The sequence below is a fragment of the Leptinotarsa decemlineata genome, unplaced genomic scaffold (assembly GCF_025532065.1).
Source record: "Leptinotarsa decemlineata unplaced genomic scaffold, Ldec_3_MD MMD2_tig00026354_RagTag_RagTag, whole genome shotgun sequence".
Classification (NCBI taxonomy): Eukaryota; Metazoa; Arthropoda; class Insecta; order Coleoptera; family Chrysomelidae; genus Leptinotarsa; species Leptinotarsa decemlineata.
In genome coordinates this window covers 5,644,705-5,671,169 of record NW_027412702.1, presented here as the reverse complement: position 1 = coordinate 5,671,169, position 26,465 = coordinate 5,644,705, and the positions used below count along the sequence as shown (strand labels likewise).

At 34.2% G+C, this 26,465-nt stretch overlaps 1 protein-coding gene across 1 annotated transcript; it reads right to left on the bottom strand.

Annotated features, from left to right (window-relative positions):
• Nucleotides 1–736: 736 nt before the first annotated feature.
• Nucleotides 737–25,327, bottom strand: LOC111509204 (serine protease gd). The gene is made up of 8 exons (XM_023164900.2): nucleotides 25,077–25,327; nucleotides 17,791–18,012; nucleotides 16,308–16,461; nucleotides 14,367–14,760; nucleotides 10,791–11,005; nucleotides 6,946–7,140; nucleotides 2,918–3,166; nucleotides 737–1,487 (listed from the first exon to the last, which is right to left on the bottom strand). Exons 1-8 carry the CDS (start codon nucleotides 25,077–25,079, stop codon nucleotides 1,441–1,443), a joined length of 1,479 nt encoding a protein of 492 aa, XP_023020668.2. The 5' UTR covers nucleotides 25,080–25,327; the 3' UTR covers nucleotides 737–1,440.
• Nucleotides 25,328–26,465: the final 1,138 nt, after the last annotated feature.

Here is a 26,465-nt window from a genome sequence, read left to right as displayed (position 1 = left end):
CTTCGTAATAGAAATAGTTGGCTTAATAATTTCCCACGCAAAAAATAAGTATGTCCGCACCAGTTCAGGTCCTCATCTAAAATACTTTTGAGGACTTTCTCGATCATACCGTTTCAACATCCACTATTTTTTGAATTGTAAGTGAATGAGAAAAATATAGATGGATTCAAGATGGATTGAAACACCATGGAGTTTGAATCGAATTGCTTGTGTTTCATCAAAATCTCTCGACGTGGGAAATAAGATTGATCCAACTTTGTACACATGTCGATAGATAGAACAAGAATCGTTTCAAAATGCAAAAAACTGTGTTTTATGTTCTCCAAATAAATCATTCAAAAATAATCGTTATACTTTTTCAATCTAAAATAGATGACTTTTTCCAATATCTGTAAAAGAGTTGAAGACTGTTAAATCTATTGTATTGTGTTCAATAAGTTTTATAAATAAATTATTCGAATTTGAATTAGAAATTCAACCTTCGTCCTTGCAGTCAAAGCATATACCACTCAAGATGTCTGACGCAGTAGCAGACGAAACGTTTGGTACTACATGTTCCATTCGACCACATCCAACTAGGCCGGATTTTGTTCTTTAAAATCCTTTCCGTTTTTCGTCTATTTTTCAATATTGTGTTCAAATGGTTTTTACAAATTTTTATATCTATCAAATTTCAGTTTCCCATTTATATTCGGTTTTGAGTGTTGAATTACGAAAGAAATAAAATTTCATACTCTTTATTACATTTAATATATTACACAATATCTGTTATGTTGAAGAATCAGTAGGTTTTATGATAAAAATAATATTCATTTTCTGGTACTTTCCACAAAAACAATCTCAACAATTTAAACTTTTTTTCTGAAAGTCATCAACATTCAGAAAATTGACAAATTAAGTGTGCATCCTTACAGTTTTATTGATGAATGACGTCGTTCTATTTGATTTAAAAATATCCATTATTCTGAAGGCATACTGTAATATTAATTGAATGAATGCAACCCAATTTTTTAAAGTGAATGGTACCAGAAAACATTTGAATTTGTCACTCGTATGGCAAGAATTGAATCAAAGTTTCCATCGTAATATTACTATCATTAGAAATACCATAGCAAAAATCCCTAAACTTCACCTATACAAATCAAAATTGTTGAAGGGGCTTCTGGTCGTCTGGAAGTTTAGATAAAATACTTCTATTCAGTCAATATTAGGTGTTCCTGATCTGATTGTACATCTGTCACCAGAAAAGGACACCCTACTAGTAAAAAAGTTCATCTATAATTCTATTGAATCAGTTAGTCATACAAGACTTAACCCAGTCCATGAATTTGGCTACATCGCAAAAAACTGCATATTTATCCTGATAATCACAGGTTCCATTTTTTCCAGATGAAAGGGATGCTATTCCTCGTAAATAGTAAATACCATCTATGGGGAGGACTAATCCAGCTCCAATATCGCCAATACAGGGCCGCTACCTTTTCCTCCTAAAAATGAGAAAGACCTCGATCGAGTCGGCAATAATATAACATAATAGTTGGAATGGTTCATTTTCAAATAAGAACTCCTATTTCAGATACAGGCAGACAGTAGGTCATGATATTTTCGGTCATCTTATCTTTACTTATCAAACCAACATAATGAACATAATTTTGAATACAAAGTTCCAACAGAATCCATTGGCAGATTTCATATAATAGTTTTCATTGTGCAAAGTTAGTTGACCTACGGTTGTCCAAAGAGACCAAAGAGTTTCGCTTCCTTAAAGTTTTCCTTAAAAACTTCAGCATTACTTCAGTTACCTTCTTGCTTCTCTAGATAATAATAGACATCACTCTTTCGATCAAAAACTAATCTCAGCAAAGACAAGCTCATCAATGGAACGACAAAAAACTCAAATTCCGGTCATTGAAACAAAAAAGCGACCAATTATTGGCAAAGCCATACTGTGATATGACCACCAAGTGAGAAATGCCTTTCCGTCTCTTTCTGCATTTTTACTGCAACCGAGAAACTAGATGTTATCAGATCTCAATAGCGTTGAATTTATATTCAATCACATGAAGTACTGGTTCGATCGACTTTGATTCTCATTCTTATTCCTAACTTTCGAAAGCATCCAAAAGTCTAGTGTTACGTATCGATTTTAACAATTCAGCAAATTTGTACATTGTTCATTCAACCAAGGCAGTTCTTCGATGCTTTCCATTTTCACTACCTTGTGTGTTGATAAAGACTAGTTCTGTCTCTCTGTAGCTGTAGAGTAGGGAGGGTGAGTGTAGTGGCCCACAGCACTTAGGCCACATGTGACCCATTGTATCCTCCCAAGGAGTTGTCTTCCTAGTCCATCCTGTCCTTTCCAGGAACGTGGACAGGTATCTGGGAGACATCTCCTTTTTATCGGCAGGTGTAAGCCAAGACTAGCCGAACACACACTCTCTTATTGATGATAACTCCGGACATTCGCATAGGACATGCCTGACAGTTTCATCTTCCTGTTCACACATTCTGCATAGAGGTGTGTCCACTAGCACCATATTGTGGAAATGTTTTCTTAGTTGACAGTGGCGTTGATTTTTCCTGATCATCGCCAGATATTTCCTCGGCGCCAGCTTCCAAGGGTCGCCCAGGGTAATCCTGGCAAGATTGCATCTTTTAATTTCATCCCATCTCTTTAGGGATTGAGAATGGGTGTGACGTTTGGCTAGTTCCGCAGTTGTCGATGTCATCAGGCCGTAGATGCCACTGGGTCCTAAAATTCTTAGATAAAGACTAGTTATCACCATAGTACACATTTTCAACAACAGTAACTGGCTTACTATTTGACGCGAAATCGATTAACAACATTTTTGTAGAATAGAAACTATTCACCTTTATCAGCTTCGATACTCGGTCCCTCAGGAAATGTGATACGTACCTGCACAGAACGTCTTATCTGAAGTGATACCGTTAAAGGCTATGCTCGATAGAAGACAATCGTATTGTGACACGATGGGTATTTCAGTGTGTTTAGCTTTGATGACATGTAAGTCTCCATTTTTCTGGGCATCTTCATCTTGGCCGAAGCCAGTTATAGTGCCCATCATATTGGTAATTGGATACAAGTCAGTGTCGCCTTTCCATAGGCAAACTGGTTTCAAAACGTTGGAGAATTTGACGGGTACATCTGAAAAATCAAAAGGTTATTGGTTGTTATCACCGGTGATGATTGAAAACAATCTCATTGTTGCTTAATCTGCTCCACAATAAAAATTATATTTTGGCAAATTAAACTTGATACAATGAGAAAATATAGGGCATATTGATAGGCACAGTTTAATAAGACAGCATATTTTTTTATTCATATGTTTCAAACAAATCGACCTCTCGAACTTATTATTTAACTTTCTTCAACTTCCTATAATGTTTAAGAGGTGAATTCTGAATTTCATTGAGACTTTGATGGTAGTAGATTTCTATTGATCAGCACTTTTGCTCGTTGTATGATATTGTCGTGGCTTTGTTTACGTTCTTCGTCTACATACATATTTGTGTTCAGGCATTATTTTAATTCACATATTATATTCAGTGGGCATACTTGAAGACTGCCTGTAAATCAAATTAACTAAAAGAACAGATCAGAAAACAACTATTCCCTTGACTACTCGGATTATATCCAACTGGTGTCAGTGCAGGAATTTTCACAAAAGTATTTCCTACATATGCTGATGATTAGTACTTATTTACCAGATATGATGATGACAAATTTGTTGTTTGTCGTTTGCTTCATCTTGGTTTGGCAAATGATACTCTGAACGGAATTAGATTTTCAATTGCGGAATGTCATCTACTTTAGGTTGGTAATGGCCCCCACCTTGCACTGATGAGAGGCCAAATAGGCTGAAACCGGTCTGCAAATGTGCCCGTTCCTATAATTGAAAATCAATTCCAGCAGTTGTATCGCCAACAGCATATGAAATACTTCTGTGAAGATTCCTGCACTAACATCTGTTGGATATAATACAACGCCCTTCGTGGTATTAGCCAGGGAATAGAGTAGTTTTTGATAGGTGTCAGCCCATAGAATAGAATAGGATAGAACTTCATTGGCCACGTTACATATCCATACAATACATTTGTAGCAAGTCAGTGTTCCACCTTTCGGAAGAAGATTTGAAGTAATAGATTGTAAATAGAAACATCACACATACATATGAATATACATATACCTACATAGGCTCATCCTACACGACTAATAGTAAAAATACAAGTATAAAAAAGTAAATACTATAAAATTGTCTAAAGTCACACTGAACCTCATTATCATGTGGAATTGTCGTTCCAAGGAGCTTTGAGAAATTCATTGATTGAATAAAAACAATATTTTAATAATATTACATTGCATTTTCTCTTGAAGGAAGTTGTTTCAAACTAGCTGGTAACTTGTTGTATAAATGCAGTTTAGGTGAGTTATTCCTGGACACGTCAAGACGATAAATATGTATTTTGAACAGATTCGCTGATCTAGTATTATGATTATGAGATTCGGATGCGTTCGAATAACAATGTTTGTTTTTGTGAATATCTATCACGGCATAATAAACAAACAGGGAAGGTAGAGGCAAGATGCCATATTTTTCGAAAATTGGCTTGCAGTGAGCACCAACGAATATTCTGGTAGTCTTTTTCTGTAGAGCGAATATTTTTAGAGCGTAGCTCGATTTTCCTCACAGAAGAATCCCATACGTGATCTGAGGATGTATCAAAGAGTAGTACGCAGAGAACATTGTGTTAATGTTAACAACCCTTTTTAGTTGTTGCATTAGATAAATATAGCTCAATACTTTCTTAGTAAGTTGTTCGATGTACCTGGACCAGTTCAGTTCATCATCCAAAATAACTTCAAGCAATGTGACCTCATTACCTGCCGTAACGTTATGATTTGTTGAAATAACGAGATTTTGAGTTTTTTATCTATTTAATTTTAAACTATTGGCATTATACCACACCTCCGCTTGATTTTCTGCCTGTTCAATAGTAATCTCCAAGTTTTCAGTGTTTTTATCCGCGTTTATGAGTGTTGCTCATCAGGAAACATAACATAACTGTATTATTTGGAAATGGATGAAAAAACAGATCATTGATGTAGCTGATAAACAAAAGTGGTCCAACTGACCCTTGTGGTACACCGTGTGTAACTGGCTTGGAACTGTTGTTTAAAATACTCTCTGCTCCCTGTTCGTGAGATACCTTCCAAAAAATTTAAGCTGTAGTCCTCTTATACCATAATGCGATAATTTTTTCAACAAGAAAACATAGGATACACAGTCGAAGGCCTTGCTTAAATCACACAGCCTGATAGCAGTATGCTTGCCTTCCTCAAGGCCTTCGACAATATTTTCCACAATTTTACATATCGCATCTATTGTGGAGCATTGCTCCTGAATCAAAATTGATTTCTGTGCAATGTACCGTATTTTTTGAAATAATTTGTCAGCTTGATTTTAATTAGTTTCTCTATTATTTTAGATAAAACTGGAATTATTGAAATTGCCCTATAATTACCAGGGTTGACCTCTGATCTTTTTTGAAAATAGGAATAACTTTTGAGAATTTGAGAATATCTGGAAAAACTTCTTCCCTAAAACACACATTGATAATGCCTGTCAAGAGTTCTATCAAAAAGTGCATTGTCTCCTTTATGATGTGAGAGTTTAGATCGTGAATGTCGTAAGTATGTGTATTTTTTAAAGATTTGATTGTTTCAGCCACCTCTCCGGTTGTGACAGGATCTAAGAAAAAAGAAACTGCGTAGCTTTGGTGTTGTTAACAGGAAGTGAATTAATCAGGTTATCTGCTACGGTGGCAAAGAAGTCAACAAATGCTTCAGCATTTATATGAACATCCCCTGATTTTTTGGATGAGGCATTCCTTTCATAATTTATAATCTTCCAACTATCCCTAGCCTTGTTTTCCGAGCTTGCAATGAAATTGTTATATGCATTTTTTTGGTTTATTTAATAGTGTTCCTGTAATTAAAAATGGCCTTATCAGTTTTCCTTTTACTTACGTCACATACAGTTTTCAAACTCGATAATGAACTTACAGTGTAGGTAAGTCGAGACTGGCCTGAACAAATTGATTTTTTAGTTAATTTGATTATCTCAATTGGTCCCAGTTGTACCTACAATCATGGTCCAGTCTCACTTTAACTTTACGTGACTTAGTTTGAATGAAAGTTAGGTTTTAATAGAGGATATTTAGAATCCAAGTGAGAAAATATCATTAGTATACCACGATCCTTACCGATAAAAGAAATGAATAGTCAACAACAGAAAAATCATCTGCAGCTAGGATGAAATTTCCAATTGCGTAGAACGGTCATATTAATATAGAAGAAAGTGATTTTTCTGTTTCTATAATTGTGCAGACATTTTTTTCTAGTATTCATAACGACATTTATGACTTATGACAAGTTTTAATGAATACATATTTCGTAATGAATCAGAAAACAAAGTTTTAACTTCAATAAACAAACAAACAGGGCAAGCTAAATAAAACTATTTGAAAATGGAAATAATACAAAATTCAAATTAATATTTTGGTAATTGAATAGAGATGGGCAATACATGATGAAAATCCATATTGAAACTTATTACAACAGTTTATTGTATGATTGTCACTATAAAGAGTTTTACAAAAACCGCGACACGTGTTTCGCTATACAATAGCTTTCTCAAGGCTTTATAGTGAAAATAATACATTAAACTATAGTAATGAGTTTTGATACTTCGAGGTTAGATTAAGTTTCTATTAGAGTGAGCTTGGTTTGAGCTACAAAAGTGAATCTCTTCGTATGTGGTGAAATTCCTTCTACAACTCATAATTCAATTCAAACCAAGCTTAAAACTTTAACCACATTCAAACTGAAATTGTATTATACAACTGGGCCTCAGTCATACATACCCATAGTTATGACAGATAAATCTGCATGAGCTGAATTTGGATTTTTCTTGAAATCAGGATGAGTATCTACAGTTCTAGCTTTCCTTGTGATAGCCCCATTAGAGGACCACTGTTTCAAGTCACTGGTACCCATTACCAATAAAATATCCTCCGTCTTCACCACTTGAATTTTATAGTATTGTACACAACGACCAGCTGAAAAAACATATTTCATTAGTTGGGTACAACTGATGGTACATCAAAATGTTGAGCTTTCGTTACATTATAATCAAGGATACATTCAAGCCTTCGACTCAGTGCGAAGCTTCGAGCCAAGCCCTCAGAAGAATATTTATAAAAACTCAGAGGGTTTAGTTCCCTTTTCAACCGCTTAAGGGTTGATTTTTGCCAAACCCCGACATTACACAGCGATACTTAAGGTTGCAAACTGGTTATCTATTTGGTGGAGAAAGAAATAATCCACAGAATGATTAAAGCAGTATCTGAGAATGAAATTTATTTTTGAATTCATCGTCATTTTCACAAATTTCAAATTCCAAAGGTGCGCTCATGGTCACAGGAAAACCACGCATATCTAAATCTAGTCAAATTATGCCAAAATCTTTAAGTAATCAAATTTTCACAAAAATCAGCTATAAAACAACAGTTAACACTAAACTAAACAACGACAACACAAATTTTCTAAATGTTTTTTATATCTCCTAAATACTCATATATTTTGCACCTACGCAGTTTACAACCGTACCAAAAAGATTCTTTTTACATTCAAGAAACAAGTTTCATTTCTGAATTTGGAAATTGCAGGAGTAGCGTACCAAGAGAAAGTTCAGTCCACTTGTCATCTCTATTGAGATAGAATTTCAAAAACCCCCGATAAAAGTGTCGGTTAATTTCTAGCAAAACGCTCAGTATCAAGTTTTATGGGTTTAACGTCAAAAATGTGAATGCGCCAAACGAACGTTCTGACCTTTTTTTTGCTCCCTTTAGGATAGATTTGGAAAACACTAGAGGTTGGTTTATTATCTAACCAAATAGCAAAATACCGATGTTTATGATGTTAGAAACAATGAAAGTGTCGTAAGACACTTTACCCTCTTTTTCACTTCAGGGTGAAATTTGAAAAACCCTTCATATTCTTTGCCTTGGTTTTGTAAAGAGAATTTGTTTTGAATTTGAGCCTTCTAAGGCTGGATGTTGATGGATGAGGTATATTTTCAATATGGAAAAGAATGAGCCGAGGCGGTTCAGCTCTTATACACCCCTAATTATAATTTTTTACATATACAGGGTGATTCAAAAGTACTTCGACAAACTTTAGGAGGTGATTCCTCACAATATTCTAATATGAATTGTCCAAATAAATGAATGTCCGGAAACGCTTCGTTTGCAAGATACAGGATGTTAAAGTTTTATTTTTATTTTCGTTTTTTTCAAATAACTTTTGAAATACTGAACTTAATTAAACGAAACTTGGTAATAGGAGGTTTTTGCGGTGTCGAATTCGAACCTGATGTTTTTATTGCTCTTACTCGGTGGGGGCCGCCACCTACACGTCTTTTTCTTTTTTAAAGATTCATAACTTTTTTGGGCGTAGTTCTAGCACATTTTTCAGTAAAAAAATCGATTCCTCTATCATATCTACGTAAATAAGCTACCCTTGTTACTAGTCGCTGTAAGCAACCGTTTTCTAAATATTTGGACTTGAAAACTTCAAGTCGATTATTTGATAATCGATGCATGTTGAAGTTATTACGAACATTTTGCATTTTTCACAAGAATGCTTTGGAAATAAATTTGACGTTTGTGGTTATTACATATTTTGTTTCCGTAAGTAGAAGTAGAAAACAGTTATTTTGAAAAAATGGAATATTTAAAAAATAATGCTCATTTAGCCGATATACATTTCGTTTATGGCCTTGCGGATGGCAATGCGCGCAAAGCAAGACGTATTTACCAGGAGCGATTTCCTAATCGGGTACTGCCTTCAGCTCCAACATTTGCCAGTCTCCACCGTCGTTTGGCAGAAACAGGTAGCTTTAAGAGGACAGCTGATATTATTGGAAGACCACGAGCAGTCCGAACCCCAGAATTGGAAGAAGCTCTCGAGGAAAATCCAGAAACAAGTACAAGAGTAATTGCTGAAGCTGTCAATTCTACTCAGTCCACAGTTTGGAGAATTATCCATACCATATTCAAAGGGTACAAGCTCTTTTGCCACGAGACTTTTTCCAACACATTACTATGTGTCAATGGTTTTTGAGAAAATTGGCTGGAAATCCTCAATATTTAAGATATGTACTCTTCACGGACGAGGCAAACTTCTCCCGAAATGCTATCACAAACTTTCATAACAACCATGTTTGGGCTCTCGAAAATCCGCACGCAGTTAGGGAAAGGCATTATCAGTATCAATTTTTTGTAAATATATGGGCGTCAATAATTGATAATTACTTGATAGGTCTTTTCTTTCTTCCGCTCCGACTGAATGGCGCAACTTACAGACACTTTTTAGAAAATGAATTGCCGGGACTACTTCAGAATGTACCATTAGAAATTCATATCCGCATGTGGTTTATGCATGATGGGGCTCCGGCCCATTTTAGCGTTGTAGCCAGGGAATTCCTTAACACAGTCTATCCAAATCGATGGATCGGTAGGGGTGTAGAAGAACCTAACCAGGCGTGGGCACCAAGGTCCCCAGATCTAAACCCGATAGATTTTTATTTTTGGGGACATTTGAAGTCACTAGTTTATAAGACTCCAGTAGTGAACGAGGAAGATCTAAGAAACCGAATAGTAGACGCCTGTGAAACAATAAGAAACACACCAATAATTTTTGAGCGGGTACGAGATTCAATGACTAGACGACTGACTGCCTGTATCTTCGCTGAAGGTGGACACTTCTAACAATTTATTTGAATACAATTTAGTTTCGTTTATTTTAGTTTATTCTACATATTCAAAATTTCCTGAAATAAAATGTTAACATTTCTTGCAAATTTTATTAAAACAAATACTGATTATGCACCCTTGATACAAAAATAACTATTTTGCTTAAGGATGTCATAAAGGAACGTACCCAACAGTAATGACCTCTTCAAACGAGTAAAACGTCAAATTCATTTCCAAAGCATTCTTGTGAAAAAAGGAAAATATTTGTAATAACTTCAACATGCATCGATTATCAAATAATCGACTTGAAGTTTTCAAGTCCAAATATTTAGAAAACGGTTGCTTACAGCGACTAGTAACAAGGATAGCTTATTTACGTAGATATGATAGAATCAATTTTTTTACTGAAAAATGTGCTAAAAGTACGCCCTAAAAAGTTATGAATCTTTAAAAAAGAAAAAGACGTGTAGGTGGCGCCCCCTACGAGTAAGAGCAATAAGAACATCAGGTTCGAATTCGACACCTCAAAAACCTCCTATTACCAAGTTTCGTTTAATTAAGTTCAGTATTTCAAAAGTTATTTGAAAAAAACGAAAATAAAAATAAAACTTCAACATCCTGTATCTTGGAAACGAAGCGTTTCCGGACATTCATTTATTTGGACAATTCATATTAGAATATTGTGAGGAATCACCTCCTGAAGTTTGTCAAAGTACTTTTGAATCACCCTGTATGAATCCCAAGATGAATAGTTGTCTTGATAGTTGTAGATTAGCTTTGAAAAAACAGTGGCTAATGAATAAACTGATTTGAATATGTTTATGCAATCATACCACAAATGAGTCTTTTGTGTGGAGCAGAAGCAGAAAAAATAAACATCTGCCTATCTGGACCGTGGTGACATTTTTTTGTAGAGTAGATAACATCGTACTATTCATTTATTCAATGCTTACCTGTTATCACATGTTTCTCAGATATGAGAGTTGCTGAACACTTATATTCATAATTTCCATCTCCACTTAGAGCAAAAAGGGCCGTCAGCCAAGGATACTCGTCTTCTTCAACATTCGAACCTCCTAAGATCAGGGGTACAATCAAGCTGTTTGATATTCCACATTGGAAATCTTTGTTTGTTTTTATTGGCGCTTGGGTAACCGGGTTGAGAAATCTAAAAAATATCACTGAATCAGTGCATTTCAATAATTATAGTAACTTGTATATTTGAAATTCAGAAGAACTGTTTATTCCTTTTTCGAATTATCATCTGGTTTTCACGGATGATTGAAGAGGGAGGTTTATGTGTATGAATCATCAATAGTTTGTGTTAATTGGTTGAAATATGATGATGCTATATAAATTCAAGTATCAGTTATCAGAAGGAATGAAACCCAGGTTAGTTAAAACTCTTTTTTACCCCCCTATCGAGTATTGTTGTTCGGTGTATTACAATTTTTTGCCGCAATATAACAAGCAGAAGTTACAACGTATACAAAATGCTTGCATGCGATTCGTATGCTGTATACCCTATGATGAACATGTCACACCATTTTAGTTAAAAATGAAGGAGCTGAATGTGAGGTACAGAGTCCAATATTTAATAATTTTTTTTCGTTCAAGTTGCTTCAAACTAAAACACCTAGTTATTTGTATAGTTTATCAAGCAGACATTCTGACATACATATGGTCGATTTGAGAATTAACTCATTCAACATACCTAGGCACCGTACTTCCAAATTTCAAGGATGTTTTTCGAATATACCCCCTTCTTATCTGAATGAAATTTTACCACTTTTAAATCATAATATTCATCAATTCAAGAAAGAAATGAAATCACAAGTGCTTATTGCTCAGTGCCAATTTAAAATTCAATGTATGGTGGTGCAATGAAATTGTTAAATTGACCAATATTGAGAGTTATTAGCAATTATATGATTTACTATTTTTCTCGCTCCTCTATCATTGTTATGATAGTAAATAAGTATTTTTATAAGTATTTTTATAATTATTTTCTTACACTCACTGTATAATTTTTGGGAGGTTTAGAAGATAGCCTTTGGCTAACCCTTTTCCTTTCATGTATAAATGTATTTTTTATGCATATTATTATTTTTTTCACCGTAGTGTGCGCTGGTCAGGCCCTATCCCCCGAAGCCCCGATACATTCGGGAGGGCGCGCTAGCATTATCAACCAATGACCACTTCCCACACCGTGGGGTAAGTGATCAATGGGTCCGAGAATCATGTACCCTTAGCAAGCGCAGTAAGCCAAGAATGACAGCCTTCTGCATCTGTGCGGCTAAGATTTCTGCCTTAGTGCGGTAAGCCGGTATGATTTTGAGATTCGAGAGTAGAGAGGGCACCATGCCACCAAGGACTCCAATAATCAGAACAACCATCTTGACAGAGTGGTCTGGGTAGAGTCTGCGGAGTTCGAAGAGAAAATCTCGATATTTTATCGTCTTTTCAGATGATATTTGTCTCGCCAGGAGCTGAAAACTGCATGACAAATATCATCTTGCTCTGGTGGTCGAGAAGGACTATATCAGGCTTATTAGCTTGTATGAGCCTGAGGGTGGTGGACGAAGAGTTCCAATGAATTCGGAACTTCTCGTTCCCCACAACGGATATCCCCCGGAGCGTAGGACAACACCGGTGTCTCGTCAATACCGTAAGAGTGCCGCAGATGGTAATATAGCACTGTCAGGGCCGCATTATGTCGATGGATATAGGCCGAGACCGTTTATGCTGGACATGCTGATAGCAAGTGCATAAGGGTCTCGGGCGCCTCGCGGCAGGCCCTGCACCTTGTGTCAGGAACCCATCACGCGACTGCGGTAGACTAAGGTGTTGAAGACACATTATTATTATTATTATTATGCTCCACGTGCATAACCGAGGCCGTTCGCTAGTTTAATAACTATATGAAATACATTCTTATTGATCTTTCTAATATTGAATTTGTTATTTCAACATCACAAGGAAAATGAGATTATTATTTATTCAAAAAATTCTACGAGATACCTAATCTAAGAGTGAAATACATCGATACCGTCCAGGAGAATATCATTTCCTTTATTATTACCATAAGTTTCCTTCATCTATTAGACTTTTTCTAATTTTCAACATATGTTTTTATCATCTCGTTACATATAGCTGTCAATATTCAGTTTTTTCACGGGTATCGTCTCATTTTTGGCTTTGGCGATTGCTGCCCTCTCTTGGGTGTTGCCCTCTCTCAAGGGATCTATTTTTTCTATGGTATAAAGGTATAAACTTCATTATGTCATCTCAATGAGCTGTATTTCTTCGATCCTCTGTTTTGCTACAATTGAAACAATACTTCCCTCCCGGAGGACGTCTTTTCTTGATTGACCATGGATTCAAATTAGAGGTAACTTGTTCGATTTCAGTGATTTTCCATACATCATTTTTTCTTCCCTGAAGTCGTCCTCCTCATTCCTTTTCTCACATTTTTGTCTAAGACTCTAACGCAGCTATTGATATAGCGTTTATCCTTTGACACCGTCCCAACATCAGAATTTGTTGCATTGCACAGACTTTCGATAAAGGTTTTCACTGCTATTCATTTTACAATTTTTTGGTTCATAGAAATAGTAAAGATCTTTTTCTTTTTAGACTTTGATACGATTTTTCGAAGTTTGATTGTTCATATCGCATTTCTATAGCTTACACAATTATTTTTATACCCACTAAGACTAATTTCTGAATTGTTGTGTAGTATTTCTGAAGCATTAGGTCTACTCCGTTGACACTGGGTGCTATTTCAACTTGTCGATGGTATATAACCTACGAAGATTTTCCTTTCAAAGTAAGAGGATTTGGAATTTCAGCTGGCGATAGTCTTGATAATCTCTTTGAAACTTGAAATAGATGTTTTTCCCTTAAGACCCTTCGTTTGCATTCATCAGTTATTTCAATTTGTTCATACATTCATTAATTTCTTCCATGATCTGGTCGTTGATCTTGTTCTAACGCTGGAACTTATAACAGAAACCTTTGGTCTAGAAACAATCCATCATAGACCCTGTCCCCATCACCAGAACTGTACCATTTTCATTTTTGTTTCTATTTTCTTCAAGTTGTTCTTTCCTAATATTCCTCTTGAAGATGATCACTTGGTGATCGAAACACGTGCCGAAGTGTTGAAAATATCGGTTTGATGTTGGGATAAAACTCCAATAATATTCATTACTACATCAAAGGTTCCAAACAGTGCATCACAAATTTTTCAGTGATACATGATAATGAACATTCAAAATGGAGGCGATAGGCTGTAAAACAGAAATTTGGAGTTTGCTGAGAAAACAATTTTTCCACGGTTGCTTGTAGGGGAATAGTGCATCGGCAAGTGAAAGTTAATTTTTTCCATGGAATTGTATCCATTATGGAAAAATAATCGTAAATTACAATGTGACTTTCAGTAGACCGTTATACTTTCATATGTACATTTGAAATTATTATGCATAATTGGAAAAAAAGATATCGATATAAAATGAATAGTTTCTTACTCATTTTCTATCGGCCTGAGAGTATTGGGCTTGGGATCCTTCATAGATTCTGGCTCAGCATGAGAGTCTACCGACGGAATAGGAGCAATTAGGACAGGTTGCAAACTATTTGGATTCTGAGCAGGTCTTGAAAACTCGTCAGGTCTTATTATATTCGGATTTTGAACAGGTCTTGGAATCTCGACCGGTCCTATTACATTCGGATTTTGAACAGGTCTTGGAATATTCGGAATTCTGGAAGGCATTTGAAAACCTGGATCTTTCACTGGTATATCAGCATCTGATGTACCTGGATCCTCGTTAACTTGGTTTGTGGTAGGGATGAATGGTCTTCTGGTGTATTTAAAAATGGTTGTATACCAAATATTGGTAATACCTGAAATTCCTGGTATCACTGAAAAAAAAATCGATGAAGTAAAACCAAGTTTCTCAAATTCATTTTAGTACCTATTCATGTAAAATTAGTCATAGATGAGACATTCCAGAGTATTTATATGCAGGGATTTTCATACTAATCGCGGTTCATTATGGTCACAGGCCCTAAAGGCGTGATTCAAATTTTCTACCACATGGAAAAGTATAACTTGGAATACACCAAATGAAGTATGAATGCTCATACCGAAGTCTTACGTAGATTTCGAAGCGCTAAACTGCAGAACGCTATAAGAAGCTTCGGGTGATCATTGGAAACCTTATTGGAAAAATATTGGCAGTTCATAAAATTTAGTGGCCTCTTCAGTTTGAGGGCTGATAGTTTAAAACATTTCAGGTATTTCAAGGGGGAAAATTTTATAGTTACACAACTTTTTAAAGCATGACTTTAAAATCATAGAGTTTGTACTGAAGAAGTAATATTTATTAGTATGGTATATAATAGAGTATGAAAAGGGTAGGTGATATAATGAGCGAGTCTCAATCCGGAAGGTTGTTCCATAATGAATATTTTGTCGGAGAATTCTAGTAACTGAACTTCCACTGGGTCACCAGTGAAATAATCCGGTACTTCATTTATTTGTGATGGTCTAACCTATCGTCACCACTTGTAGTAACTGGATCACCAATGTAATACTAACAAAATCTAACTGTCTAACTTGTAACAATAGCATTTATTCTTCGCTATCTGTTATTAAATTGAAGAAAAATGATTTAGCTAAAATCCTTTCGTGCCCTCTCTCTATTGCCGTCACCAGATGCAGATTTCTCCACATCAAATTTTGTCTATTAGGACAATTTCGAATGGAGCTTGAGTTCGGCCTCCTGCACGAAGAGGACGTCTTTAGTTGTAGCTGAGAAGGCCAGAGTTGGTGAGGCAAAGTACTGATCTACAGTTAATAAAACACCAATATCATACAGGGGTGAATCAGATAGATCAGAACTTATACAGAAATATGTGGAGTTTGAGTATGATGAAACATAAACTACGGCGATTTGCATCAGTCACATGATATACATACATATAGGTGGATATCCCCAACTTCATTTCTAAGATATGATTCCACGTGATTCGCCATTGAAAGTATGAAATATAAGACAGTTACTTGTAATCACCTCCATGTAAGTTAAAATTCTTGTTATATTACCATCAGGTAATTGAGATATATGAAAAACTCTCTAATCACACCCGGTAATAAACGATACGAGGAGATGTTTTTACTGAAAACTGAAGAAATTGGTGAAAGCCCTTGGAAATGAAATGCCACTGAAATAAAGAGCAGATGAGAAATAACTTCAGAGGATACTTAGTCCTTGAAGAAAATTAAAAAGATACTGAATACGGTCTAATTGACATTTTGACGATAGGTACTACTCTCAGAATATATATCAATCAACCATGTACTACCTCAGCCAAATGGGTAAATCTGCCATTCTAACAACTTTCAGTATCTTTAACTACGACGTTATCCTGACGAATTCATATGTTGATGAATGAAGGATACTTACAAGGTTCTGGTGGTCCTCTGCAGAAAACGTTTCCATTATAGGTAATTTGTGTAATTTTTGGGATAATTTCTTGAGAGGGAAAGAAGACGTTGTAGACTACTCTTTCTGCCCTTTGAAGCTCATTCAAAGTGGTAACCAAAACTAACCTCAATTCCTGAAAAAGGAAATTTTCAATGAGTGATTCGTTGAAATTATAGTGTAATGTGTAAACGTATATGAAATATCTCCTGTAGGCGCCAACAACGCGCGTCGAAGAGAGTATTACATTTCTTGTGATTGGGAAAATCCCTTGTTTTGGATGTTTTCTGTGTTTCTTCAGTTTTCACATATTTTTTTTCATTGGACGAAGACAATGACAAGTGTCGTACATTATTTTCGATTTTGTTTTGGCTTGTGGATAATAACCGGAGTTGCTTGCAGCTCATCTGATTTCCGGCCTTTTTCCACCATTTAATAATTTCTGTATTGTATTTCTTGTACTGTCAATTATGATAGGATATAAAAATCTCCATTATTATTATTTCATTTTGTAATTGCAAATCTATTCGATATTGATATATTATTCCACGAAGAATATGTATGTTATTTTCTCATACCGTCTTCTACAAAATATTTATAAGACTTCAAAAATAGAGGTGACAATGTTTTTACATTTGATCATATTGTTTTCTTGTAATTGATGTGAGCTGAAATATTTGAATGTCAACTTAATCAAAATTAAAAACTTGTTTACAACATTTGATATAAGGTAAGCTGTTCAAAAACCCACTTGAATTATGAATAATAATATTGTAAATTTGATACTTTGTCTGATGAACACAGTAATGTTCACAGCACTTCTGATCACAGATAATTTTTTTCAATGGCAATTTTTTTTTTTAGTTTTTAAAGTTTGACACTAATTCTTAAAAAGTTTCGATATAAGATAGCACAAAACTACGGAAACGCAGAAGTACCACTTATTTCAATTATTTGTTTTTTAGAAATCACGACATTGACACTCGAAATTTTGACTCTAATCTCAAAATTCAGACTTTAAACTCGAATTTTCGAGAGTACGGTCATAATTTCGAGTTTTCGAATAACGAAGTGAAAAACAGAAAACAATATGCACAAACTCTGGAAATGAAAAAAAAAAATGAACTAAAGAATAAAATCATTGAAATGAAATACATAGAATATATACCATTTAGTACTATTTATTGTCCAACAAATTGGAAGTAAGTTTCTACAATGCACAATAAAGTGAGCGCACTCCTTGGGGGAATGTGCCTGGATACTTCCGATATTCTTTCAAAATTCGAATATCACACAAAAAGGTGACAAAAATTAAAATATTGATTGAGTGAAAATCAAAGCATTAACAGAATTTAAGAAAACAGTACAAGATTCCGGCATATCACGTCATTTATATACAGGTCACAGTTTTCAATGAAAAATGAATTCTTCTTGTTCAAAAGAAATATCTAACACTTATACTTACGGCTTTTTGGAAAAGTGCTGCTAAAGATGCATTGACACTGAACTGCATTGTTGTACTTCTATCGTAAGGAATGATGGCTTCGCCATATAGCTGACCACTTCTGTCCTTGTAATATGAGAAAATTTGTGGACAGGGATTTGGTGGAATTCTTACCGACGAAACAAGTGTGATGAACATGCATACCAGTGGGATCAAAATCTGATAATTCATTTTGAAGAGGTACTGAAAAAAAGGGTACCAATCAGAATGTATCTTCAATTTTCGTAACTATATGGGAAATGAGAAAAAAATGGAAAAAAGCGATTCAGACTTCCTTTTAATTTTCACGAGAGAGTATAAGAAGTTGAGTTTTCCTTACAGAATTATTGGTATCAGTTGGATGGGGCTCCTGCACATTGTACAGAGTGGACCAAATTGGACATTTTTTAAGGGAAACTCCTATTTTCAAACTAGATAGAAAAAACTGATGGGTGTGTCTGAGGGTCAAATTTTATGACAAACTTATTAGTGAAAACCGCATATCGATATCTATCATCGTTTCTGAGTTAGAGCATGTTTTTCGAAAATGTGCATTTTCTTGTTTCTATGAAAACAGTTCCAAATCACTTTTTACATATATTTCAATAGAGCTTAAAATTACCTTTCAAAAAATGTAGCACAGTTGATGTTTTGCTAGGGTCATCTATGAAATACAGAGCTTTTAGGTTATTTCATGTAGACTGAAACGCACACTTTAATCAAGAATGCAAATCTTTAGGTACTGGTAGCTGTCAAATTTTTATTAAGGCAGTGGTTTTTGTTCAATTTTCAAACACATTCGCAATGAAGTATGAGAATTATGAAAAATGGGATGTGATAGTCTGTTTTATATAAACCGGGGAAAATGCAGCAAGCAATTTGTGTCACGAGAGGTATCCAGAGGAATTACAACTTTTTGGAGACATTTTCGCAAGATTGCGACACAACCTAATTGATGGTGGTCAATTTGAAAAAAAAGGTCAAAACTATATGAATCAAATAGGGACGAGAAGTTGGGACGAATAGTCGTTATAGGAACTGTTGAAAATAATCCCAAAACTTCAACGCGAAATTTGAAATTATCAACAGGCCTACCAAGAAATAACTTCAGGAACATTTTGAAAAAAATACAAATTTAGGCCATACAGGATCAGAAGAGTTCCTCAACTCAGGTGAGATTTAACAAATCAGGAACAGGGTCATATTTCGTGTAAATAATTTATTTATAAATTATAAAGCGCTTTCGGCTTTTAAGACATCATCAGTGCGATACCTGGAAGTAAGTAGTAGTCGTGAAATTTGTTTAAAATTGAACTTAAAATTGTTTTTCCAATCACTTACTCGTCAAGTGTATACAAGAAGATCCTGTAAAATCGAAGCACAAAACCTTGGTAAAAGACCACAATAAGAAACCCTTTGGGCCCAACGTATTAATATTTTTTTAATAATATGTTGGCTCAGAGGGTTGCTTTTTGTGATGTTCAACTTTTCGAAAATGCACATTCTCGAAAAACATGCTGAAACTCAGAAACGAAGAGAGATATCGATATGCGGTTTTGAACATTAGGTTTTTCATAAAATTTGACCCTCAGACACCGCCTTATGAAAGTTTATAATTTGGCCCACTCTGTACACATGAGTAGTACATAACTCACTAATATGTACGAAGATCGTTGATAACGACATTTGGATCTCTGGATTTTGCCGATTCGATCACCAGATCTAACACCTTTAGATTCTTACTTCTTATCATATACCTAATAACGTCTGTGATCGGTCATCATTTAAGGCACTCTAAGACACTGAGTTTTTTGTTATTTCAGTATTACAGTATATTCGCAGAATAAACGCAAAAAAATCCAAAAAAAATTATATTTCAGAAACGATCAAAGATATGTATGGAACATACCTGATCAATGAAACTTATTGACAGTTGAATTCGACAATTTGATGATATACAGAGTGTTCTATTGAATTATAGTTTGCTAGTATTGACACGAACGGAGACGTATTTTCAAAGTACACTGTACGGAAAAATATCCAAGCTTTCTCTAAAAGATAAACTTCCATACCTCATGTGAACAGTGCCTTTGTTGTATTACTTGATTTATGAAATATTGAATTTTCACCTTACCTTCACAAAAATTATTTCGATCTTCGAGCAGAGTTCAGAAATGTTATAACACATAGGATGTTCTATTCGAAGTTGGGGGATGAAAATACTTTCAAAGACAAAATAACAGCTTTCATAAAAATTTGGAAAACATGTCTTGTTTGGGTTTTCAAATACGTTTAATAATTGAAATATCAAAACAAAAAATTCAATGTCAGCCACATGTTGGTGAATTTTCAAATAAATTTGAATAAATTACACAGTGAAATTTTACAATGAGAATGATTAGTCATCATATTTAATTAGGTTATTTTTTATTCCTTGCATTTTATTTAATTTTGGATTACACCTGATTCTCCCTATAAAAAGTGATATGTTCTACCCGTTCAATGAATAGAGGTTTGGTTAAGAAATGTTTAGCTGTATTTACAGTTAAATTCGATTTACTTTGAAGTCCATAGAATGCATCAAGAGTGAAGTCCAGAGTTTTTCATTTACACCTGTAAAATATGACCGTGCATTTTTTGTATCGAATTTAAGACACTTTTTGAGATATCGATCAAATAGTTTCGTAGTTCCTTTTGAATTTATTAATATTGGGTCACCTTCAGTCATCCAATCAACTAGTTTGTTTCTATAAAAGTCGAAGAAAACTGTCTGTTTGCCGGAAGAGTAGGTTGATTATTGTAGGTTGTGCTGGTGTGTGCACCAGCACACACCAGCGGCGGCTCGTCATAGGAGGCAAGGGAGGCTTAGCCTCCCCATAAAATTTGAGGTTAATCACCGCAATAAATTAAAAGATATTGACAAATAATTATGATTATTTTTTTCTAAAAATGCTTGGGTATCATTACTTTACCATTCATTTTTAATATAAATACATCATATGCCCGAAAAAACATCACTCACTACGTAGTACGTACCACACTGTATCCTGCATCAACAAACGTCAAACGCACCGCCCATGAACGAATAACGAATAAACCATCAACCCGACATAATAAATGCCTTACGTTGCAAGGGAGCCAAGCCTTTAAAAAACACAAGCTCCGCGAGGCCGAACCAACCAGCGACATACGCCCCGATTTGTAATTTTGTTGCGGAAATTATAGCGTTAGAAGAGGCTAGCCTCCAGTTGGTCTTCGTTAGTGTACGATTGCGTTTGTTTTTTATTTAATTATTCGGACGGGATGCCGTGACCAACGGGACTGGAAAATATTTCGGTGAATCGTTTTAGTATTACTTGATAATATTTGTTATTTGTGTATAAAACAGGCAGTATTGTACTATAGCAGTGCTTTTTGGTAACAAATTTTTAACGTGTTTTTAAAGTGTTCTCTTTCAATTTCAAGGTGTTTTCAGGTTTATTTATTTATTATGGATAAGTTGGACGAAATTAAAAAATATGACGATATAGTCTATTGGTTGCTGACAAATAATTTTAAGTCTTCATCTTATGATAATATATTTTATATTATTAAAACTCTGGGAAGGCCTCAACTAAATTTAATTTCAATTAAATATTTAATATTTAATTTAATTAATTTAATATTTGTTGGTACGATAAATGCGATTGGTTAACCGGTCCCATTGAACGAGATAAACTTTTTTGTTGGCCCTGTGTTTTATTTTTCGTACAAACCGAATACCAAACCTGATCTACAACAGGATACTCCGATTTAAAAAAATTACCTAGTTCTACAGAAAGACATTTTAAATCTAAGGAGCATATATTTTCGTCTTGTAAATGAAAATTATTCAGCAAACAAATTATAGCAACAGCTTTAGATACAGCTCAAAAAGAGGCCATAATTTCTTTTAATAATCAGGGTAGGGAAAATCGGTCGAATTTAAAAAGACTTATCGATATTACGATTTATTTGGGTTCCCAAGAATTAGCTTTTTGCGCAACCGAATAAACCGAAGATTCGATTAATCGCGGCAATTACAAAAAACTTTTAATGTTATGCGGCAAATATGATTCACAATTTGGCACTTTTTTAAACGGTAGCGTTTTTTCAGGCACCTCAAAAACCGTCCAAAATGAGCTTATAGACAGTGTGGCATACATTATTAAGGAAAATATGAGTAAGGAGATTAAGCCTTTCTTATTTTGCATGGGAAATTGATGAAACTACCGATATTACCTGTACATCACAACTTTCAATCGTTTTTAGATATGTTTAAAAATAAAAAATTAAAAATGATTCATATTAAATAACTCAAAGACAACTCTTTTTCCTTGCTTTTCAATGGTCAGTTTTATACGTATAATTTTCGGCAATACACAATTTTTGTTTGCATTTATGCAAATATTACGTATTTTGCTTTAAACAGGTGCGGTACCCCAAAAAATTTTCGCGGGCTTTTCTGTGTGTATATAGCCTTTATGACTTTAGCCTCCCCTGTTCTCCAATGCATGAGCCGTCACTGGCACACACCTAATTGATACCTGTATGAAATGTCTGAAAGTCATCGTCGATTAATAGTACTGCATTTGTGAATGGCAAAGAGATCAGCATTTCTTTTACATTCCAGCTATGAATGAGGTTTGGGTTCCTTATTTTACTTAGGAATTTACTTCTCGGACTTGCCCTTACAACTAATCGTGCTCGTTCATCTTCGCTTTTAATCAATCGTATATATTTCAATCTGGATTAATGTGTCGGTTCTTGACCTGTACATATACTTGTCATTCCAACATCCTACTTTGCTGAATCCGTTATAATGACCTCGAAGAATTTAGCAAAATGAGAATCCACTTGGGGTTCCATATGCATATGATATGCCAATAAAGCTATTAACGTATTTACAAAAAAATCTCTAGTGGAGAATTTACATTCGTATAGGTCCGATACTAGTAAAAAATGAGTGAATTACGTGAATTCTATCCCAACACCAAACCGTTATTTTTAACACCCCGACACGTGTTTCAATCACCAAGTGATCATCTTCGAGAGGAAGACTGAGTTTAATCTTCCTCTTGAAGATGATCACTTGGTGATTGAAACATGTGTCGAGGTGTCAAAAATAACGGTTTAATGTTGGGATAGAATTCACGTAATATGCATTACTACACCAAAAAATCCTCACATTGAATCACAAATTCATGTTCATGGTTACATATTCTTATTCCACTTCCTTGAAAAAGAATTGACCGAATTGGCCACATAAAAATATATTGTTTTAATTTGTTACTTATGTATACATAATTGCATATGCAAAATTGTTTTTGTGTTTTCCTCATTTCCCTTAATTGTGGAATACTTCAATAGTAAATTACTTATGAATAGTTTAAAAAAACTGTGTATCTTCCATTTACTAGTTATAAACCGAATCTTCCAAATTATTGTGTAATTTATACACCTATCAATGGGAATAAAATACAAATAAAATCTTCTGAAACTGTAAAATATTCAGGTATTAAGCTGGACAGTAACCTTAAATGGAATGCGCACACGATGGACCTGACACAAAAATCAGATACTTGGTATATAAGTTTGAATTCCTTATAAAGATCCTTGACCTCAAACATCTGAAAATAATGTATCATGCCTTATTCCAAACACGTTTGTCTTATGGCATAATCGCTTGGGGAGGAGTCACCAATAATCATCTCAAGAACGGTACAGAAATGGATAATAAAAATGATGATAAACAAACCTTATATCAACCCAAGCGATGATCTGTGTGAACAGGCAGAAATAATGATATTCGACAAGTCTTTGCCTTAACGCTGCTTCTTCACCAGCGAATGTTGAAGAATGTTGAAGACGATTGGACAAAGAAGCTATTCATATCTGGCTCCCAAGTAATATAGTGTTATTCCTTTCAATTTTAAACTATGTAATTAATTTTTTCCCGCTTAAATCCAAAATGAAAACTTGGATTTTGAACACACCGAAAAAAACTACATCAACTAATTGATATCAAGGATTACTGACCAAAAATAATAAAATATACCGAGAAATGTTTTGTGTTTGTTTCTGAGTCATCTATTTATAGATTCTATCCAATATTACTATTCAATACTGAAAGTAAATGAATGTCATTTTAAAATTATACTTTTTTTGCTCAACTGTGTTGTTTTTGTTAATTTTGATTTTAAATCATTCATTGTCTATTTCAAAATCAATAACCAATACCCACGTACAGGCTTTGCCTTTGTGGGTTTTCTTTATTTATTTACAACAGTGGTTATCACGATTGAAACGATTGAACTATAATCAATTATCTATTACGTGAATATTACTGTGTATTTTAACAATATATTTCTGTACTTTTTTCTTGGTAAATAAATATTATTAATTTCTGTTTCAGAGAGAGTCCATTGGGTCAATTTTCGGTAATTTGTTGACATTGAATTAATCATATTTATTATTTGAATGTGGGATTATTTAGAAATTCTGAATAATGAACTACCAAGAGTTTTGAATTTTATAAAAACCTTCGCTATGATGAGTGATATTGTTCGTAGGAGCATTATCTATCGTTAGTTCATTTTGCATGGGAAAGCGTTAATTCAGTTGAATTTCTATTTTCTAGTATATTTTCAATGTTTTGTGCTATTTGTCTGCGATTTCAAACTTCCACAATTTGAAAAATGAAGCTAAATCAACAGATAATCTCCCAGACTGCAATAGGTAATTTTTAAACAGAAAACTTTACCCCAAATATATACTCTGCGTATGAAGGATCTAACTGGTCAGTAACGAAAAAAGGAAATCAATATACTTTGCTTTCTTTGGGATGGTTTACACTTTGGAAAGTAATTCCTCTTCCGTTCGCAAACTTGAAAAAATATTGGTGAAAAAAGAAAACTAAGTAGGTAGGTATATTAGTTTCATTATTTCGTCAGTTATTCAATTTGTGGGTAAAATTTGGAAATACGACAAGTTACTGACTGATTGAGCAGTTCAGTGATTTATTCTACAGAGTACATTTTCGTGGTTAACTTGGTTTGCCCTTTGTTACAATTTAGAAGATGCTCTGTAGATTTAGCTTTGTTTATTTTTCAAATTGTTCGAGGTTAGGAACCCAGAAATACATCACGAAACATAGAATCCTTTCGAAAAACATTTTCAGTGAAGTGTTGTTGATATTATTTTATTAAGTGGCAAAATTCAGAAACCTGTATCCACACGTTCATTCTTACCATGTATTTCTTATATCATCAATTCCACATATTAGTCCATTCCAAACGATATCACTCCTTCAGAAGTTGCATGATAAATAAACATTTGTTACACTAAGCAAGTTTTGTATAAACACATGATGTTATAACACGTCCACGATAATTATATATTAGTTAATCTGACACTTCGCCCAAGGTAGGAGGAACAAAATGCAGCTCTACATGCGATGACAATTCGTGATAAACTGAACCAAAATTCATTGATATCTCATTTGGTTTTAATGAATTATTGATGGTATCGTGAGCAGGTTTTTCCGAATTACCATTACACAGAATCTGGTTTTCGGTATGAATAGAATGTTATTAGTCCGAGAGCTAGCTTTCTATTTTTGCAAGATATTGATACCTCTAAGCGAGTTTAGCCCAAGTTATACATGAAATTCAGAAAATCAAGTCTGTATTGGCAGTTATTTCAAAATTTACTTAAAAAAAATATTTGTCAAGTTATAGGCAAAATAAAATGAAAATACTATAATGTTCAGCAGTCATTTCAGTTCAAAGCAAGCTGATGTATGGCCATTTCAATATGCCACGCAGTTGTCAAAATCTAAAATTATTAGAAACTGTTGACAGTAGTAACACAATTCAAGCCTCCACATTTTTTAGACTACCTTGGACGTTATGACCGACATACAAATAAAATACTTTGAAACGCAGTTTTTGACATTTTCCAACGAGTCAAAGATAGTCACCAAATGAAGGTGGTTACTTTACTTATAGATTGAAATAAACGTGATTGGGAAAATGTATAGAATTGAATGGAAGTATGGAATTGAATTGAACTAATCTGGTTCAATTGCAGCGGCTTTGTGGATAGGTATCTTTGTTTTTATTAACAGGGTAATATTCGGACTACTGCAGATCAACAATTCAATAAACAATTTATTGGAAACAGGGTCAAAGAGACTTTATTTTGGTCGTCTCTTCCAATACAGAAAAAAAGGATTTGAATCTAGTATTTTCATTTACTTGAAACATATTTCTTGGTTCAAGTAATAATTGCTTCACCATAAGATATTTGTATTGAATTTTATGAATTGAATCATTCCAATTGAATTCTCTAGCGTAGAATAAATCCAAAACAAGCAGGATTACCAATCACCAGAAATTGCATTTCTGGTGATAGGGAAAAGAGCTTGTTTTAGAAGTAAATTAAGAGTACATTTGTAATCAAATTTTGCTAATTATTCAAATGAACGCATTTATTTATTTCAGTCTAAACTTTGAAATATCAATCTGATAAGAATATTGATCCACTTAGTTATTTATTATTATTTGTTTTGAATGTAATGTACGTCAAACAACTTGATTTAAAAAAAAAATTGTTTGCTTTCAATATTTTCGATGTTC

What these genes read in the sequence shown, in the direction of transcription:
- LOC111509204 (XM_023164900.2), bottom strand. An exon ending in TTTATCTGTCATAACTATGG is followed by an intron (nt 3,167 to 6,945) that starts GTATGTATGACT and finishes TTGATTTTTCAG; the next exon opens with ATGTACCCGTCAAATTCTCC. An exon ending in AGATAAGACGTTCTGTGCAG is followed by an intron (nt 1,488 to 2,917) that starts GTACGTATCACA and finishes TCTCATTTTTAG; the next exon opens with GAGGAAAAGGTAGCGGCCCT.